The 19,358-nt window shown below is 33.8% G+C and overlaps 1 protein-coding gene across 2 annotated transcripts in view; it reads left to right on the top strand.

Moving 5' to 3' along the window:
* The window catches only part of LOC121374182 (peroxidasin-like), a 101,369-nt gene that overhangs the window by 42,286 nt on the left and 39,725 nt on the right, over nucleotides 1-19,358 (top strand). The window contains exons 2-7 of one of the 2 annotated variants that reach the window (XM_041501161.1): nucleotides 4,202-4,273; nucleotides 7,015-7,086; nucleotides 8,508-8,579; nucleotides 12,371-12,442; nucleotides 12,887-13,050; nucleotides 14,261-14,287. In XM_041501161.1, the coding sequence (XP_041357095.1) occupies nucleotides 4,202-4,273; nucleotides 7,015-7,086; nucleotides 8,508-8,579; nucleotides 12,371-12,442; nucleotides 12,887-13,050; nucleotides 14,261-14,287 (479 nt within the window). The remainder of the gene's footprint in view (nucleotides 1-4,201; nucleotides 4,274-7,014; nucleotides 7,087-8,507; nucleotides 8,580-12,370; nucleotides 12,443-12,886; nucleotides 13,051-14,260; nucleotides 14,288-19,358) is intronic. The other variant, XM_041501163.1, reaches the window with a different exon arrangement.

Here is a 19,358-nt window from a genome sequence, read left to right as displayed (position 1 = left end):
GAGTCATTTGAAAAATAATTGCATCGTGTGATTCAAAACACAGTCCTGTGCTGCTACTTATCTGTAAAGTACATTTACATGTGTATCATGGGGTTTGAGGCATTTCACTGACACTGGTACATGTATTTGTGTATCAAACAAAGAAGTTTCTTTTGTTTAACAAAACCGCTAGAGCATATTGATTTATTAATCATAAGCTATTGGATGTCAAACATTTGTTAATTTTGACATACAGTCATAAGAGAGGAAACCCACTACATTTTTCCAGTAGTAGCAAGGGATCTTTTTATTGCACCATCTCACAGACAGGATAGCACATAACATGGCCTTAGATATACCAGTCGTGGAGCACTGGCTGGAATGAGAACTAGCCCATTTGGTTCACAGACGGGGATCGATTCTAGACTGACTGTGCATCAGGCGAGGGCTTTACCACTGGGCTACATCTCACTCCTGTATCTGTATCATGTAGGGGTGCTGCGTAGCCCTGTATCTGTATCACGTAGGGGTGGTGCGTAGCCCAGTATCTGTATCACGTAGGGGTGGTGGGTAGCCCAGTATCTGTATCACGTAGGGGTGGTGCGTAGCCCAGTATCTGTATCACGTAGGGGTGGTGGGTAGCCCAGTATCTGTATCACATAGGGGTGGTGGGTAGCCCAGTATCTGTATCACATAGGGGTGGTGGGTAGCCCAGTATCTGTATCACATAGGGGTGGTGCGTAGCCCAGTATCTGTATCACGTAGGGGTGGTGGGTAGCCCAGTATCTGTATCACGTAGGGGTGGTGCGTAGCCCTGTATCTGTATCACGTAGGGGTGGTGCGTAGCCCTGTATCTGTATCACGTAGGGGTGGTGCGTAGCCCTGTATCTGTATCACGTAGGGGTGGTGCGTAGCCCTGTATCTGTATCACGTAGGGGTGGTGCGTAGCCCTGTATCTGTATCACGTAGGGGTGGTGCGTAGCCCAGTATCTGTAACACGTAGGGGTGGTGCGTAGCCCTGTATCTGTTTCACGTAGGGGTGGTGCGTAGCCCAGTATCTGTATCACGTAGGGGTGGTGGGTAGCCCTGTATCTGTATCACGTAGGGATGTAGGGGTGGTGCGTAGCCCAGTATCTGTATCACGTAGGGGTGGTGCGTAGCCCAGTGTCTGTATCACGTAGGGGTGGTGCGTAGCCCAGTGTCTGTATCACGTAGGGGTGGTGCGTAGCCCAGTGGTAAAGCGCTTGCTTGATACTCGCTGTCAGTTTAGGATTAATCCCAGTCAGTTGACCCATTTGGCTATTTCTCATTCCAGCCAGTGCTCCACAACTGGTGTAACAAAGGCAGTGGTATGCACTATTCTGTCTGTGGGGTGGTGCATATAAAAGATCCCTTGCTGCTAATTGAAAAGAGTAGCCTATGAAGTGGCGACAGCAGCTTTTCTCTCTCTATATCTGTGTGGTCCTTAACCATATGTCTAACGCCATATAACCATAAATAAAATGTGTTGAGTTTGTCGTTAAATAAAACATTTCCTTCCTTCCTATATCAAGTATATCGGTCTCGAATAAATTATGAAAGTTGGTTTCCAAAAATGAAAATAGTACCTTAGTATTTGTTTTATATAATACATGTAGTTTAATACTACTGATTATAACTTTAGAAGGAATGATCAAACCACAAATTCCCAAAATTACTGCTATGAATTCAGTTGCTTTAAATCATACAGAACCGGCCTCGGTGGCGTCGTGGTTAGCCATCGGTCTACAGGCTGGTAGGTACTGGGTTCGGATCCCAGTCGAGGCATGGGGTTTTTAATCCAGATATCGACTCCAAACCCTGAGTGAGTGCTCCGCAAGGTTTAATGGGTAGGTGTAAACCACTTGCACTGACCAGTGATCCATAACTGGTTCAACAAAGGCCATGGTTTGTGCTATCCTGCCTGTGGGAAGCGTAAATAAAAGATCCCTTGCTGCCTGTCGTAAAAGAGTAGCCTATGTGGCGACAGCGGGTTTCCTCTCAAAATCTGTGTGGTCCTTAACCATATGTCTGACGCCATATAACCGTAAATAAAATGTGTTGAGTGCGTCGTTAAATAAAACATTTCTTTCTTTCTTTCTTTAAATCATACAGATGTAGTCCTCGGTCAGTCCACTGTCAACATTAGTACTTTAAGTCATACAGATGTAGTCCTCGGTCAGTCCACTGTCAACATTAGTACTTTTTTCATATGTACATGTACTTGTATGTACATTTAAAAAAAATATTAATACACTGTTGAGAATTTTAACTTTTAAAATACCTGATTTGGAATAACCATATGTAAGTAATGGCCATATAGATAAAATCATAAATCAGAGAGCAATTGTAACTTGAAAAATTTGGGCTGTTGTTGACTAAAAAGGGTGTACAATTGCTATGGATGGATAAATGGTTAGATGGATGGATGGATGATGGATGAATGGACAGATATATGAACGAACTATGGATGGATGGAAATACACAACAACTGAAATAATGTATGAAGTGGATGAATGGGTCTGTGTCTGGGTTGTTGAATGGATGGATGAATGGACGAATACCGGTAGCTGGAAACTGACAGCAAATGAAATGTCTGATACAAGATGGATGGGCCTGGCATAGATGGATGAAATAAAAAGAAGAATTTGTATAATGCATGGTAGGATGGTGAAGCTATGCAGAGATATATGAAAGGAAATCATTTTGTCAACCTCTCCTTAACGGTGTATGTGCTACATATCTGGCATACTGCAAAATACCTAACAAAGCATATATATGTTTATTGTACAGAGGGCAATGACATTATTTCCAGTGCACGTAATACTTATAGTCAGATGCCAACAGAGAAAGTGAACATTCTATTTTTAACAGCCACCCTTTGTGTGGCATAATGTACAGTATCATAGAACCCGGTATCATAGAACCCTTTATCGCTACTACATTCTGCTAATACACAGAAATCACGTTCATCAGATTTAAAAAAATGCCGCCTCTCCTTGTTACGCAATGCGATACAGTTAACAGATGTTTCGTTTTAGCAGACAATGTGCTGGTAGTTTACATTACTTTGACTGGAGATAGATGTAATACAAAACAGGAAGCCAGGCAGGTTACCCATGAGTTAGTAATCTGGTGGACAAATATGACCTAATATTTACTAACACCTCTTTCTTACACTGTAAACAATACTACTTCTTACTGTTATGATACAGCAATATTTTAAAGCTAAGTGGGAAATTACATTATCTAGTTATTTATAAATCTTTTATTAGTCCCCTACCGGTCCAACTGGAGGGGACTATAGGTTTTATCTCCATCCTTCTGTCCATCTGTCAGTCTGTTTGTCTGTCCGTCCGTCCATCCCACATACAGTTTTCCAGATATTTTTTTTAGAATGCCCTTGAGATATTCAGATGAAATTTTGTGTATAGCTTTATCAGGTTTGACTTTCATGGCTATTTAACCATTTTTGACGGAGTTATGGCCGTTGAACTTTGGAAAACACATTTTCATATCTCCTGAAATTTTTTTCAGAAAGCCTTAAGATATTGAGCTCAAATTTTGTTTATAGCTTTATCATGTTCTGTTACAGGTCACAATTGACCTTTATGACAATTTAACCATTTTTTTGACTGAGTTATTGCCCTTGAACTTAGGAGATACAAAAATTCTTAGCTTCGGTTGGGGACATGTATTGCTTTAGCAGTACTCTCAGAATGATTGTTTATGTAGACTTTTTCTAATTTTCATCAGTTTTAATTATCACAAATAATTTATCTTAGTTACCTCATATACTAGCCATTTGCATATATCTGGTTTTAGTTTCCTAGTTGATTGGTATAAGAATACACTTTATAGCTTTGTGAAATCCAAAGCCACTTAATAACCTTTTTAAAAATCATGTAATATCTGTGTATGGTAGATACACTGATTTACAATAAATTACCGAAAATCATTTTAATCCATATTCAACATCTAATCCCAATATGTTTAAAAGTTGTTTTTTTTTGCACTTAACAAATTTAGGATTTATTAAAATTTATTAAAAACGATTAAAATTTATTAAAAACAATCTTGTAAGCAATGGATTAAATTTTAGAAAATGTTTCTTTTAAGTTTATAAACAGAATTGTGTTTTAGTTATTACATGTAGATTTTTCCTTATTTAAATGTACATTGTATTTTCTTCTCTTTTTTTCAGAGATTTACGATTCAACAAAATTAGGAATATACCAAGGGGTAGTTTTAGTAATTTGCACAGACTGAATACTCTGTAAGTATATTTTTTCTTTATTGTTTTAGCATTTAATTGTTTAAAAGAATCGGTAGTCTTTTTAATATTGATATTTTAAAGATATCATTGCTTCCTTTCTTTAATCTCAGGACTATGAATTCCATCTGGTTTCTTCCTGATTCAGCAGCCACTACATGTAACTTTTAATATCTGTTTGCTGTTTGCCTCTGCATCCCAGTCCTTTTTTACTGGGGCGTCGTGGTTAGGCCATCGGTCTACAGGCTGGTAGGTACTGGGTTCGGATCCCAGTTGAGGCATGGGTTTTTTAATCCAGATACCGACTCCAAACCCTGAGTGAGTGTGCTCCGCAAGGCTCAATGGGTAGGTGTAAAACCACTTGCACCGACCAGTGATCCATAACTGGTTCAACAAAGGCCATGGTTTGTGCTATCCTGCCTGTGGGAAGTGCAAATAAAAGATCCCTTGCTGCTAATCAGAAAGAGTAGCCCATGTAGTGGCGACAGCGGGTTTCCTCTCAAAATCTGTGTGGTCCTTAACCATATGTCTGATGTCATATAACCATAAATAAAATGTGTTGAGTGCGTCGTTAAATAAAACATTTCTTTCTTCCTTTTCCCAGTCCTTTTTTGTCCAACTGTGACAGGTACTTGTCTTTTGTGGTCATCTGTGTGAGATGCCTGCCATTTGCCATAGTTTTGTTGTTGGCTTAGTTTGATCACTTTGTAGAGTATTCTCTGGTCATGTCTAGCATTGTTAAAACAGACAGGGGTGGAACGTAGCCCAGTGGTAAAGTGTTCGCTCGATGCCTGGTCGGTTTGGGATCGATCCCTGTTAGTGGGCCCATTGGGCTATTTCTTGCTCCATCCAGTGTGCTGCAACTGGTACATCAAAGGCTGTGGTATGTGCTATCCTGTCTATGGGATGGTGCATATAAAAGATCCCTTGCTGCTAATCGAAAAGAGTAGCCTATGAAATGGCAACAAGGGGTTTCTTCTCAATATCTGTGTGGTCCTTAACCATATATTTGACGCCATATAACCGTAAATAAAATATGTTGAGTGCCTCGTTAAATAAAATATTTCCTCCTCCTTCCTTCTGTTAAAACAGATTTGTAATCATCTACAATGCACACCTGTGTATAATAATAATAATAATTGTTTCTCCATCATTATTAGTGTAATAGTTAGGCCAATGGCAAGTGAATATATACATGAAAATATATTAAAACTGGAACTGACCCAAGATAACAAAAACCATGGCTCGTAGAATCACCCCCCCCCACCCTCTCCTTGGTGGACCCATTGGCATTATTTTCCATTTTAACCAGTGATTCATGACCATGTATCATGGGCCATAGTTATTGCTGACCTGTTTGTGGGAAAGTTACACCTATAATCAGATGCCTTGCTGTTTACTTAGGAAAGTCTCGTGTGGCAGCAGTGGTTTTCTTTAACAATCTAAAGCAAGTGTCACAATAACCTCACGTTTGAAACCTAACATCCAGTGATTAAAGAGTTATTAAGTAAACATTCCAGTCTTTTGTTGTAAAATATCTGAGGTATTGTTATCCTAGTTTGTCAGATACCACAGCAGGAACACAGAGATCTGGCATCAAATCCAGGTACTTGGTTAACTCACAAGATAAAGGAAACGTGATAAGGTGTTGTTTTTTCTGGCATGTATTCCAACTTTTATTTGGCCTTTTATATTTTGTCCTGGGCATTATTGTGGTGTGTTTCTGAACAGAATGAATAACGTGAATTTTGATACCATACGTACATCCCTTACATCAAGAAAATGAGTAAATCTGATACTTCAGAACGCAGGGGGTGATGATGTCAAGAATCAATTATGGCAGGTCTGAAAGTTATACAAATAAATCAGAAAGGACATCAAATGTTAGATGTTAAGAACTTAATAATATAATGTTAAAACATCTTTTCATGGTTTTATTTCTAAAATTTGTCTTGACACCCATGGCTTTGACTTTGGGAATTTTAGCCTCGTTTTACCAAATTTAGGACATTTTCAGTTTCATTTAAAAAACATCTTAGTAAGCCTTGTTAGAATTGAAAAGACTAATACTTGTATTTATTCAAATTAATATATAGTTTTATGTATTGTTTTAAAAATGTGCCTTTATATAATAATAAGAAATGAGATTTATTTACATTGATTGGGAATTTTTAAACTCTAAAATGGGGAATAAAAAACGACATAGCTTTTAAGGAATGGTGGGAAATGGTTCTGATTATTGGAGTCTAGAAACAGGTGATAAAACCCTGCTTTTTATTTAGAAAGTGGGTAGGTGATGATGTTAGGAATTAATTATGGGAGATCGGAAGGTATATATAAATACTTTAATCAGAAAGGACATCAAATGTTAGATGTTATGAACTTAATAATATGATGTTAAAACATCTTTTTATTTAGAAAGTAGCTTTACTGGAACACAAGGTTTAGAGTGAACAAACGTCCACTACTACCACATGGGATGCCGATTAATACTGGCAACCGTGGTTGTTTTCTATAACCATGACAACACGATACTGTGTCATTTTTTGTATCAGTCATGTAAAATATTGTGTATGGTTATTTTCTTTCACAATCCTATTGCACCACCTCACCCCATGTTTCAATGGACAGTTTTCTGTATTTTTATTGATGACATTCAAAAACAAATATGGAATAATTTATTCAAGATTTATGTTATTCTTCATATTGCATGATAATGTAATGTAAATTATTTCTATTTTCAGACTTTTAAATAATAATGAAATAGCACATCTAGATGATGGAGCATTTCAAGGCTTACGACAGTTAAGATATTTGTAAGTACTAGTATTGTTCACTTTCTGTATTGAGTTTTACATCTTAAAATGTACAGAACACAAAATTCTAAAATACAGTGAGTCTTTTTCAAGTGGCAGCCTCTTTAAAGACCATTAAGCAACACCTATCTGAAGAAGACAGCGTAATGTGTTTTCCCTGTAACAGTTCAAATCGTGTAACAGTACAACTTGCGATGTGTTTCTTTATCAACTAAGAGTCACGATTACATGATACTGTTCCTATGCTCCTTTATTTGGCTATATAATTTACTAGTTTGAAGGTGTATCCATGTTTGGTCAAATATTTTATCCTATAACTTGCCCATAATATCCATATCATAAACTCATTTGATATTTAGGTTTTTTTTACACACCCATTGGTGAGGACACCATGCGTTATTTTTGGTTACACATGCTGTTAACACATGTACACATGTTAACAATATCAAGACATACAACTGGCTGCTTCTAGGTGATGACCAGGTCACCAGTGCCATACATCCAATGTAAAACTACATAATGGAAATCGATTAGACTGTGACATATAGTTAACCTGACAATCCTGTGTCTGTGACGCGTAAGCCAGCTACAAGTGCAATGGCTGTAAATAACTTTTAGTCGGAAAAGGTGTTTAAAATTTGCTTAAAACCTGGTTTTTGAGAATATGTAAGAAATAGAATAATACATTCGTGTCCATTAGATACCATTTATCTCACAACTCGTTGTTTAAAAACATATCAAACTTGCTTTTGCTCATTAGATACATTTTAAAACAACCCATTGTGAGATAAATGGTATCTAATGGACACGAATGTATTATTCTCTATGTATTAACCAGGTTATTATTTTTATAGGTCACTTGTTTATAAGCCTGTACACCTGAGCATAACATTGTGATAAGATTTAGTTAAAGTGTGTGATGACATATTACCGATGAAGGCGATTTTAGAACTGTAATTTACTAAATATCAAATTAAAATATTATTTTTGTAGTGTTATAGGATAAACAAATTTTGCTATTCATATTTTTTTAATATGTAAAATATCAACCTCATCTACTTAATTTGCATTTGTCTTGGCAGAGCATTGACAAATACCAATTAACATAGACTTGGTTGCTATTTTGCGAATTAAAAAAACACTTGTGATGAATTTTCTTTGTAATAATCTACTTGAGATTTAAATGTCTACTTAGTATCGAATAAATAAAAAGTTCAGTTTCTTGTAAAAGCTCAAGTTGATAATGCATCTTTAATTATTAATAATTGTTAATGTGTCTTCTATAGGTATGTACAGTGTTTCTTCTATAGGTATGTACAGTAACTCTTGAAAATTGCTGTGTGTTAAGAAACCACCATCTCTAAGATGACTGCTTAATACATTTGACTGTGTACATACAATGTTCATATATTTTCTTTCAGGTATCTATACAAGAATAAAATAGAAGTTATAAAAAGTAAAGTTTTTCACGATCTTCCAAAATTAGAACAGCTGTAAGTATGTTTTAATTGTTAATTAATTCCAGCACTAAGGATCATAAACAATATATTTTATATGCAGCTCCATTTCAATAAAATTATGAATTATGTAGTGTGTATATGTAGTGTTGAAACAAGAAACAGCTTTTAATTTCAGACATCTTTTATTGTAGAGGGGCAAAATGTAGCCCAGTGGTAAAGCGCTCACTCGATGTACGGTCGGTCTGAGATCGATCCCCGTTGATGGGCCCATTGGGCTATTTTTTCGTTCCAGCCAGTACACCATGACTGGTATATCAAAGGCTGTAATATGTGCTATCCTGTCTGTGGGATGGTGCATATAAAAAATCCCTTACTGCTAATTGAAAAGAGTAGCTCATGAAGTGGCGACAGTGGGTTTCCTCTCTATATCGGTGTGGTCTTTAACCATATGTCTAACGCCATATAATCGTAAATAAAATGTGTTGAGTGTGTCATTAAATAAAACATTTCCTTCCTTCTTTTATTGTAATTACACCCTTTTGTCTCACCTATACACAGTAAATAGTGAAATATAGCTATTACTTTTCCAATCAACTTTTATTGTAATTACACCCTTTTGTCTCACCTATACACAGTAAATAGTGAAATATAGCTATTACTTTTCCAATCAACTTTTATTGTAATTACACCCTTTTGTCTCACCTATACACAGTAAATAGTGAAATATAGCTATTACTTTTCCAATCAACTTTTATTGTAATTACACCCTTTTGTCTCACCTATACACAGTAAATAGTGAAATATAGCTATTACTTTTCCAATCAACTTTTATTGTAATTACACCCTTTTGTCTCACCTATACACAGTAAATAGTGAAATATAGCTATTACTTTTCCAATCAACTTTTATTGTAATTACACCCTTTTGTCTCACCTATACACAGTAAATAGTGAAATATAGCTATTACTTTTCCAATCAACTTTTATTGTAATTACACCCTTTTGTCTCACCTATACACAGTAAATAGTGAAATATAGCTATTACTTTTCCAATCAACTTTTATTGTAATTACACCCTTTTGTCTCACCTATACACAGTAAATAGTGAAATATAGCTATTACTTTTCCAATCAACTTTTATTGTAATTACACCCTTTTGTCTCACCTATACACAGTAAATAGTGAAATATAGCTATTACTTTTCCAATCAACTTTTATTGTAATTACACCCTTTTGTCTCACCTATACACAGTAAATAGTGAAATATAGCTATTACTTTTCCAATCAACTTTTATTGTAATTACACCCTTTTGTCTCACCTATACACAGTAAATAGTGAAATATAGCTATTACTTTTCCAATCAACTTTTATTGTAATTACACCCTTTTGTCTCACCTATACACAGTAAATAGTGAAATATAGCTATTACTTTTCCAATCAACTTTTATTGTAATTACACCCTTTTGTCTCACCTATACACAGTAAATAGTGAAATATAGCTATTACTTTTCCAATCAACTTTTATTGTAATTACACCCTTTTGTCTCACCTATACACAGTAAATAGTGAAATATAGCTATTACTTTTCCAATCAACTTTTATTGTAATTACACCCTTTTGTCTCACCTATACACAGTAAATAGTGAAATATAGCTATTACTTTTCCAATCAACTTTTATTGTAATTACACCCTTTTGTCTCACCTATACACAGTAAATAGTGAAATATAGCTATTACTTTTCCAATCAACTTTTATTGTAATTACACCCTTTTGTCTCACCTATACACAGTAAATAGTGAAATATAGCTATTACTTTTCCAATCAACTTTTATTGTAATTACACCCTTTTGTCTCACCTATACACAGTAAATAGTGAAATATAGCTATTACTTTTCCAATCAACTTTTATTGTAATTACACCCTTTTGTCTCACCTATACACAGTAAATAGTGAAATATAGCTATTACTTTTCCAATCAACTTTTATTGTAATTACACCCTTTTGTCTCACCTATACACAGTAAATAGTGAAATATAGCTATTACTTTTCCAATCAACTTTTATTGTAATTACACCCTTTTGTCTCACCTATACACAGTAAATAGTGAAATATAGCTATTACTTTTCCAATCAACTTTTATTGTAATTACACCCTTTTGTCTCACCTATACACAGTAAATAGTGAAATATAGCTATTACTTTTCCAATCAACTTTTATTGTAATTACACCCTTTTGTCTCACCTATACACAGTAAATAGTGAAATATAGCTATTACTTTTCCAATCAACTTTTGTATTAAAGGTGCAGACCCTAGTTTGAACCTGTACAAATGGATACTAAGGTTGGTTAAGTGACAAACCTGTAAAAATGGATACTAAGGTTGGTTAAGTTACAAACCTGTACAAATGGACACTAAGGTTGGTTAAGTGACAAACCTGTAAAAATGGACACTAAGGTTGGTTAAGTGACAAACCTGTAAAAATGGATACTAAGGTTGGTTAAGTGACAAACCTGTAAAAATGGACACTAAGGTTGGTTAAGTGACAAACCTGTAAAAATGGATACTAAGGTTGGTTAAGTTACAAACCTGTAAAAATGGACACTAAGGTTGGTTAAGTGACAAACCTGTAAAAATGGATACTAAGGTTGGTTAAGTTACAAACCTGTAACACATTTAGACAACGTTAAAAGAGAGTGAAACAAGAATCTGTGAAGTTGAAATGGTGAAATACCACTAAAAAATAGTCTAAAACTCGACTCCATAACTGTTACTTCTCAGACGCACGAGCCTTTTTAAAAATATAAAAAATACATTTTGTGGTATTAGAAACACTTTGACCAGAAAAAACTTTGGTTGTTCGGAAATGGATAATGTAAATAATAAAATACAAGTAAGGTTTGATTTCAGTGATCATAAATGGCTCTAATAGTGAAAAATGTGCCTATGGTGTTTAAAAAATAGGGTCTGTCTCTTTAACATTTCGTGTTTAAATCAGTTTCTCACAAACTATAAGTCTTAGGTCAATAAAAAAACTTGGTTTATAGTTGCACCTACATATATGTGTGTTTATCACAGTGCACTGAAACAGTTTATGGTACTGGTAGGCGAGACATATAATTTCAAGGAATTCTTGTTGGAATTGAATAAAGACATTTTATACACTCAATTCCATGGAATACATTTAAAATAATTATATATATATTATATATTGTGAAATTTAATGAAACAAGTTTGTAAAATGTACAGGCTCACTTCTCAAAATAGATTGATCACTTCTGTTTGGTGTGCATGCATATGTGATTATTTATTATTAGTGTGCCGATGTGTGCATAAAATGTAGAGGTAATGTTTTTTCAGTAACCATGCAATCCTTAGAGACATGCCTATTCTGTAAATATGTGAAGCCATTGCCATGCTTCAAAGCCTTGGTGAGCCATAATGGCACAATTACAGGTGAAATCTATACAGCAGGTGTGGTTATATTGTATTTACAGCACTTACAGGCTTTTTTATAATATGGGTAACAAATTTGGTAAATCACTACCATGTTTCCTGTTATGCACACTTTAGTGAAAAACAAGGATGAGCATTCTGAATAACAGCAAAACAATCTGGGATAAATCTTCAGGAATTATCAGCCAAGAGCCGACATCTGATGGGTTATGGTCTTCACAATTTCCAAAATATTGTTGTTGTTATACCATTGTAATAAAATGCCAGATCTCCTCAGTGCAATTCCCTATTTGTAATATATGTACAACTTACAAGTGTAGTATGTTTTAAATATTTTAAAAATAAGACAATATTGTTAATTGTTTTCAGGTTTTTACACAATAACAGAATAAAGCGATTACCAAAGGGAGTGTTTTCTACCACTAAGCATTTACATAGATTGTAAGTATCACAGCTTATACTTTTCAGAATTTCTGTTCTTCATTAAAAGTTTCTATTTAAAATTAAAATAGATTCAGTAATGTGGCAAAGCATGCAGCTACAAATGTTTCTAGCATTCTAATTATTTTATTTTATATTTCTATTCAAGAGGAAATTCATAGCAAACATATAACCTTTTACTCCACAATGTAAAACTATTTTGTTAAATTATTGTATCATTTATTATAATGCAGTTAATAAAGCTTTTCATATACCACTTTGTTAAAAAGTGGCTAATTTAAAATGAAGGAAAGAGAAAACTGTTGTTAACCAAATATGTTTTTGTACCCAATATTTAAAAAATATGCAGTAGTTTTATTTTTTAATTTCTACTAAAATTGGCCTTTTAAGTAAAAATGTAATTACAAATACTTTGGTTATGGTGTTGACCATCTGATATTGCAGACGGCTTGATTCGAATGCTCTGGTGTGTGACTGTGAACTGATCTGGCTGTCGGACATGCTGAAGGAGAAACATGGCTACACCCAGGCTGCTGCCACATGCGAGTTTCCGTCCAGTCTTCAGGGCAGGTCACTCATGAGCATATCAAAACACGACTTTCACTGCAGTAAGTTAATCTTCTTATATTTTCATTACTCCATTACATTTTGACGCCATGTAACCATAAATAAAATGTGTTGAGTGTGTCATTAAAAAAACATTTCTTTCTTTCTTTCTTTCTTTTACCATTAAGTTTTTATATTGACCAGAAAGTATAGTTTTGATAATTTTGTACCAAGCAATTTGAAATTATATTAATTACTATTTAAAAGAATGAAAAGACTGTGGATCAAGAACACTGATGAAAAACAACTCCAGTGGACTCTTGTTTAAACTGGATTCAAGAGGTATCAACGAAGTGTGTCGATACTGTCTGATATACACAAAGTATCTGATTAGGCAAATGTGACTAAACAAGAATTTTGAGAACATACCAGTTTAAACAGATCTGACCGACAAAACTGTAATACATAATCAGGGTCGTATCTATGCACAATGAGTATATGTGTATTTGGTAAAATAGTGGTTGATTATAGGACAGCCGCTCCCAAGGAAATCCTTTACTGGAGATTTCATCCATCTTGCACTGCCACAAAGAAGACTGCCACTCCCTAACTAGTTTACCAAATGACAAGTAGCACCAAGATGAGTGGGAGGGGTGCAGCCCAAGTACCCACCCACTGGGTCCACACTTAATTACTGTAGTGAGCAGACACCAAACCACTGACATCAACACTCAGTTGGGCTGGAGCTGATATTGGGGGTATGGACCCAGTGCCTACCAACTTTAAACTAGATCAGACCGCCTAACCACGGTTTCTCCAGTTGGATGGACATCTATATGTGGTGGTGTTATTATCTTTCCTATCTGTTACAAATATTGCTAATTTGAATTTTCATAACGGTTCTTCCTTTTGTCAGCTATGTCAAGGTTGTTTAATCTATTTTGTATGACAGTTATTCATAGCCTTACATTAGACATTTAACATTTATTAATATTTTCACGAGTGGGAGTTGATATTTAAGCTTTTAAAACAAATATTGAAAAAACAAATATTGAAAAAACAAAAACATTTAAAAAAACAAAAACATTTCAAAATCAACATGTTTGATGTACACTTTTAGGAGGGAGAAGGGGGTAATGGAAAGAGTTCTCTTTATATATTTGTGAAAATAGTAATAACTGTAATGGTCTTTTACATTTAGGTGAAAAGATTAATTTCTACAGGAGTTTTATAATTAAAACATTACTGTTAAAGAGTGTTTTGTTTTCACAGCTACTTCGGGCAATAACTCTGTTGGAGGTTGGTGTTGAATCTATCAGTAATATTCTTGTGCTGAATAAAAAGCTGCATTTCCATGTTAATAACATTAAGCTTAATAGGCCTACTTTTTATTACCCAAGTGCTATGTAATATGCTAGTCCATATAAAAATGATTCATCCTATTTCAAGAACGAAACATAAAGGCATTTTTGTACGACATCAAAAACATTCATTTGATGTGTAGGCATTCCTTGAAGTGACTTCATTGGACTACATTCTTTAAAAACCATTCTTGGGTGATAAAGTAAAGTAATACCATTTCATATCATGTTTATGTCCTTCAAGATATTTTCATTTGTCACTAGTGAAAGTGCTTGAAAATAACTTCACTTGGGACATAACAGTGATATGAAATGGTAGCGTGTTTAATATCTTTTTTCCCTGTGAGCTTTTGTGGATTATGTAATGCACATGGTACTTGAATACGTCTGTGTATGTGACTGGAACACAGCTCGGCTTGCATATTAATAAACTGACTATTGAAGGAAGGATTCTTGCTGTCATAAGTGATATGATTTGATAAAATTAATAATAAGGATATGCGGGTTATTAATAATACTAGTGGGTTAACTAAATATACATTTGTTTATGCTTGAGTGGTGTTGATGAAAAACAACCATAGTGATAATAGAATAAGCAAATCTTTTGCAAAAGTTCTCAAGATGTTTCTTTTACAGACATTTTTCATACTTTGATGCTAATAATAACAATTTTAGAAGATATATTTAAATAGATAAAATATCTAAAACCCCCCCCCCCCCCCCCCCCCCATCTCAAAAAAGGAGAGAAAAAAGAAAAATAGTATGTTGATGTAATGAATTTACATACAAATATACTATCTTTCTTAGTGGACACATTAAGTTATTTCTGATTCCAAATCAGTGGTCCAGAATTGGGATATGATATCTATTTTTCTTATATATGGGAAAGACTACTACATGTAACTGATATTTGATCAACCGCGTCTGTCAGAAGAACATTACCCATATTATAGATACATTTATTTAACAGTCAGTGTGTTGAGTTGTTGTTGTTAAACTCTCCATTGCTAAGTTAGCCAATTGCTAATTTCTATATAAAGTGGCTACAACATTTAGTATTTGGCTGATAAAATGTTCTATGTAGTATTCATGTACATTGCCAAATTAGCTAATTGCTAATTTCTATATAAAGTTGCTACAACATTTTGTATTTGGGTTATAAAATATTAAAAAAATATTCAGGTACATTGCCAAATTAGCTAATTGCTAATTTCTATATAAAGTTGCTACAACATTTTGTATTTGGGTTATAAAATATTAAAAAAATATTCATGTACATTGCCAAATGAGCCAATTACTAATTTATATACAAAGTGGCTACAACATTTAGTATTTGGCTGATAAAATATTCTATATAGTATTCATGTACATTGCCAAATTAGCTAATTGCTAATTGCTAATTGCTATATAAAGTTGCTACAACATTTTGTATTTGGGTTATAAAATATTTAAAAAATATTCATGTACATTGCCAAATTAGCTAATTGCTAATTGCTAATTGCTATATAAAGTTGCTACAACATTTTGTATTTGGGTTATAAAATATTTAAAAAATATTCAGGTACATTGCCAAATTAGCTAATTGCTAATTTCTGTATAAAGTTGCTACAACATTTTGTATTTGGGTTATAAAATATTAAAAAAATATTCATGTACATTGCCAAATGAGCCAATTACTAATTTATATACAAAGTGGCTACAACATTTAGTATTTGGCTGATAAAATATTCTATATAGTATTCATGTACATTGCCAATTTAGCTAATTGCTAATTTCTATATAAAGTTGCTACAACATTTAGTATTTGGCTTATAAAATATTAAAAAAATATTCATGTACATTGCCAAATGAGCCAATTACTAATTTATATACAAAGTGGCTACAACATTTAGTATTTGGCTGATAAAATATTCTATATAGTATTCATGTACATTGCCAATTTAGCTAATTGCTAATTTCTATATAAAGTTGCTACAACATTTAGTATTTGGCTTTATAAAATATAAAAAAAAAATTCATGTACATCACCAAATGAGCCAATTGCTAATTTATATACAAAGTGGCTACAACATTTAGTGTTTGGCTAATAACATATTCTTTAAAGTATTCATGTACATCACCAAATGAACCAGTTGCTAATTTATATACACAGTGGCTACAACATTTAGTATTTGGCTTATAAAATAGTATTTAAATTAACCATGTTTTAATCATTTTCAAGTAAATACTCAACGTATCTTAAACTGAGTAAAACAAAATTTGTTCCAGACTGAGCTCTGCATTCCTTTCCTTTTGTTCTTACAATGAATACTTGTACTATTACAGTTCTTACAATACATGGACATGTACATCTGTCTTTTCAGTTTAAATTGAAGTAGACTCCAAATTACCAAAACTAGATTGTATCTCTCTCTATGAATTTATAAACTATTTATTCAGATTTGATCAAAAACACAAAAATAGTAGGCAGTCGGAAAAGTTGGCAACAGAAGAACTAGCAGCTGCAGTATATACACAGGCAGTATATTACTAATAATAATTGTTAAACCATGAGCCAACAATGCAGCATGGTGCATACCTTTATCAGCTTGTTACAAATGTAAATAACAAGTATCTATTTTTATCCCCAATACCTTAAAATATGCTTTGGATCACACCTACTATCTTGCCGTGGATTGTTGTTTTAGAATTATACATAATTTTCTGTCTAAAAATGGAGAACTAATCTGAGACAGATGCATGAAATATGTTGCCAGTTCTGTTAATTAGCATTTCCTATCCTAATGAGCCTCCATTGAGCTTATGCCTCATTAATTACTAGCGTGACATAAATATCCACATTAATGTAATTGACTTCATAGATATGTTTGTTTATTTTTGTCACATCAGCACTGTTGTTGCTAGCTTAATTGCATTCTCAGTTACCTTTTTCCCCCTGTTTTTTGGCATCGTTTTATTCTCACGCCCAACTGATAAGATATAAATAAGAATAGCTTATACATGTGATCATTGTTTTTAGTCAAAATATTGAAGAATATATTTTTTGTTGTTTATTTGAACATGAATCGCCAAAAAACATACATGTTTACATATAACTGTAGTTTCAGCTGGGTTAATGTTTGGTTAAAGTGTGGTTAAAATTTGATTAAAATTTCTCTTGATTTCCGTAACCTGTAAATTGTCCAGTGGATGATATATATATTTGGCATGGCTGTTCAAGTGAAAGTATTTCAACTGCATACCCTCAGCCCCATGAATCTGAAACCAGAGTAAATTCAAGGTCGTTTAGAATTTGGTTAAATTTTGGGTAAACTTTTTCTGATTGCATCTAACTCTGAATTACTTAATGGATAGATTACAGATTTGGTATGTATGTTCACTGAGTCATAGTTCACTCACCCAGCCCCATGAATTTGACCCCATGTGAGGGTCAGGGTCATTTTAAAAGTGAATATACAGTTTGTTTAAAAATGTCTCTAATTGTATAACACTTAAATAATTTAATGGATGGCTTTAATATCTGGTATATAGGTGTTCATTAGTGTGACAGTGCAGTATAACCAAGGACAAGGTCAAGGCCACTTTTAACTTACATATAGTTTATTACGTTTGTATGAGTCTTCACCAGGCAAGTCTTTTATCTGCATCTTCCAGTGAGGTCAAGGTCATTTGAAATTTCTGTAATTGCTTTTAACTCTAAAACATAATAAATGGCTTTCATATTTAGTATGTTTGTTCACCAGACAAGTCTTTCAACAGCACACATTCAGTGCCTTAATTGTAATGTCAAGACAAGGTCAAGGTCACTTATAATTTTGTTGAGTTTTTCCAATTGTTTTTTTTTAACAGATAATTATTTTCAAGGATGGCGTTCATATTTAGTATGAGCATTCAGTAAGCAGATTTTTCAACTGCCCATTCTTGGGCTCAAGCATCATTTTGAACTCTGTTAGGTTTGTAATTGCTTATAAGTTTCAAATTCTTTTATGGATTGCTTTGATATTCAGTTTCACCAAGCTGTATTCTCTAAACTCTGTGTTCATAAATGTGATAAAGCCAGTGCAAAGTAAAAAAAGATTGTTAACAAATAAAAAGAAACTTGATTGTTTGAAAGTTTTAAGCTATTAAGGAAATGTTATAATTAAGTAATTTGCTCTAAGTAAAATGGGGTTGTGGAATGTATTGCAAAATGTTACAGGAGCCTGGTGTTGCACTAAAGTTTTTAAAAACTGTTCAGCAGTTATTTGGATTGATTTTTATGTTTTCACTATTCACCCATCTTGAGTATGCCATTCTAGTTTTCAAGTTAATTCAATATTTAAACTGACAATATACCACCTGGTGGCGTACCATTGCCAGAAAGAAATGTTTGGGTTTGGCGCTATGAAATAGAATATTTATACAATGTGTGTGCTGCATGTAACCACAGTCAATAGGGGGTATGGGAGTGTCCCCCAGAAAAACAATGTGTTAGGTTAAGAAAATCACACTGTAATGATAAGTCATTAATTTTGTCAAACGGTCAACTTAAAACAAATTAAATCTGCAAAACAATTTGGGTATGGGTGCCATACCCATTTTACCCTCTGACAGAAAGCCTGATTTAACACCTTGTGGTATCTTAATTTTCTGATGTATCTATAAACAATCATTCCCGTATGTAACTCTTCAACTAATTTTGTCAAACGGTCAACTTAAAACAAATTAAATCTGCAAAACAATTTGGGTATGGGTGCCATACCCATTTTACCCTCTGACAGAAAGCCTGATTTAACACCTTGTGGTATCTTAATTTTCTGATGTATCTATAAACAATCATTCCCGTATGTAACTCTTCAACTAAGTATGTCAAATCATAATTGTAAACTGATGGCGAGTGTGTTCTGTATTGTGGTTGGTTATTTACATTTATTTACCGGGATAAAATGAAAATAACACCTGGAAAGCTAATGACATCATTAGCAGTTGGAACAGGCCGAGTTGATGGTTCAAGGGTCTACTTTTAGATT

This window comes from Gigantopelta aegis, chromosome 6 (assembly GCF_016097555.1).
Source record: "Gigantopelta aegis isolate Gae_Host chromosome 6, Gae_host_genome, whole genome shotgun sequence".
NCBI classification, from domain to species: domain Eukaryota; kingdom Metazoa; phylum Mollusca; class Gastropoda; order Neomphalida; family Peltospiridae; genus Gigantopelta; species Gigantopelta aegis.
This window is presented reverse-complemented; position numbering and strand designations above follow the sequence as displayed.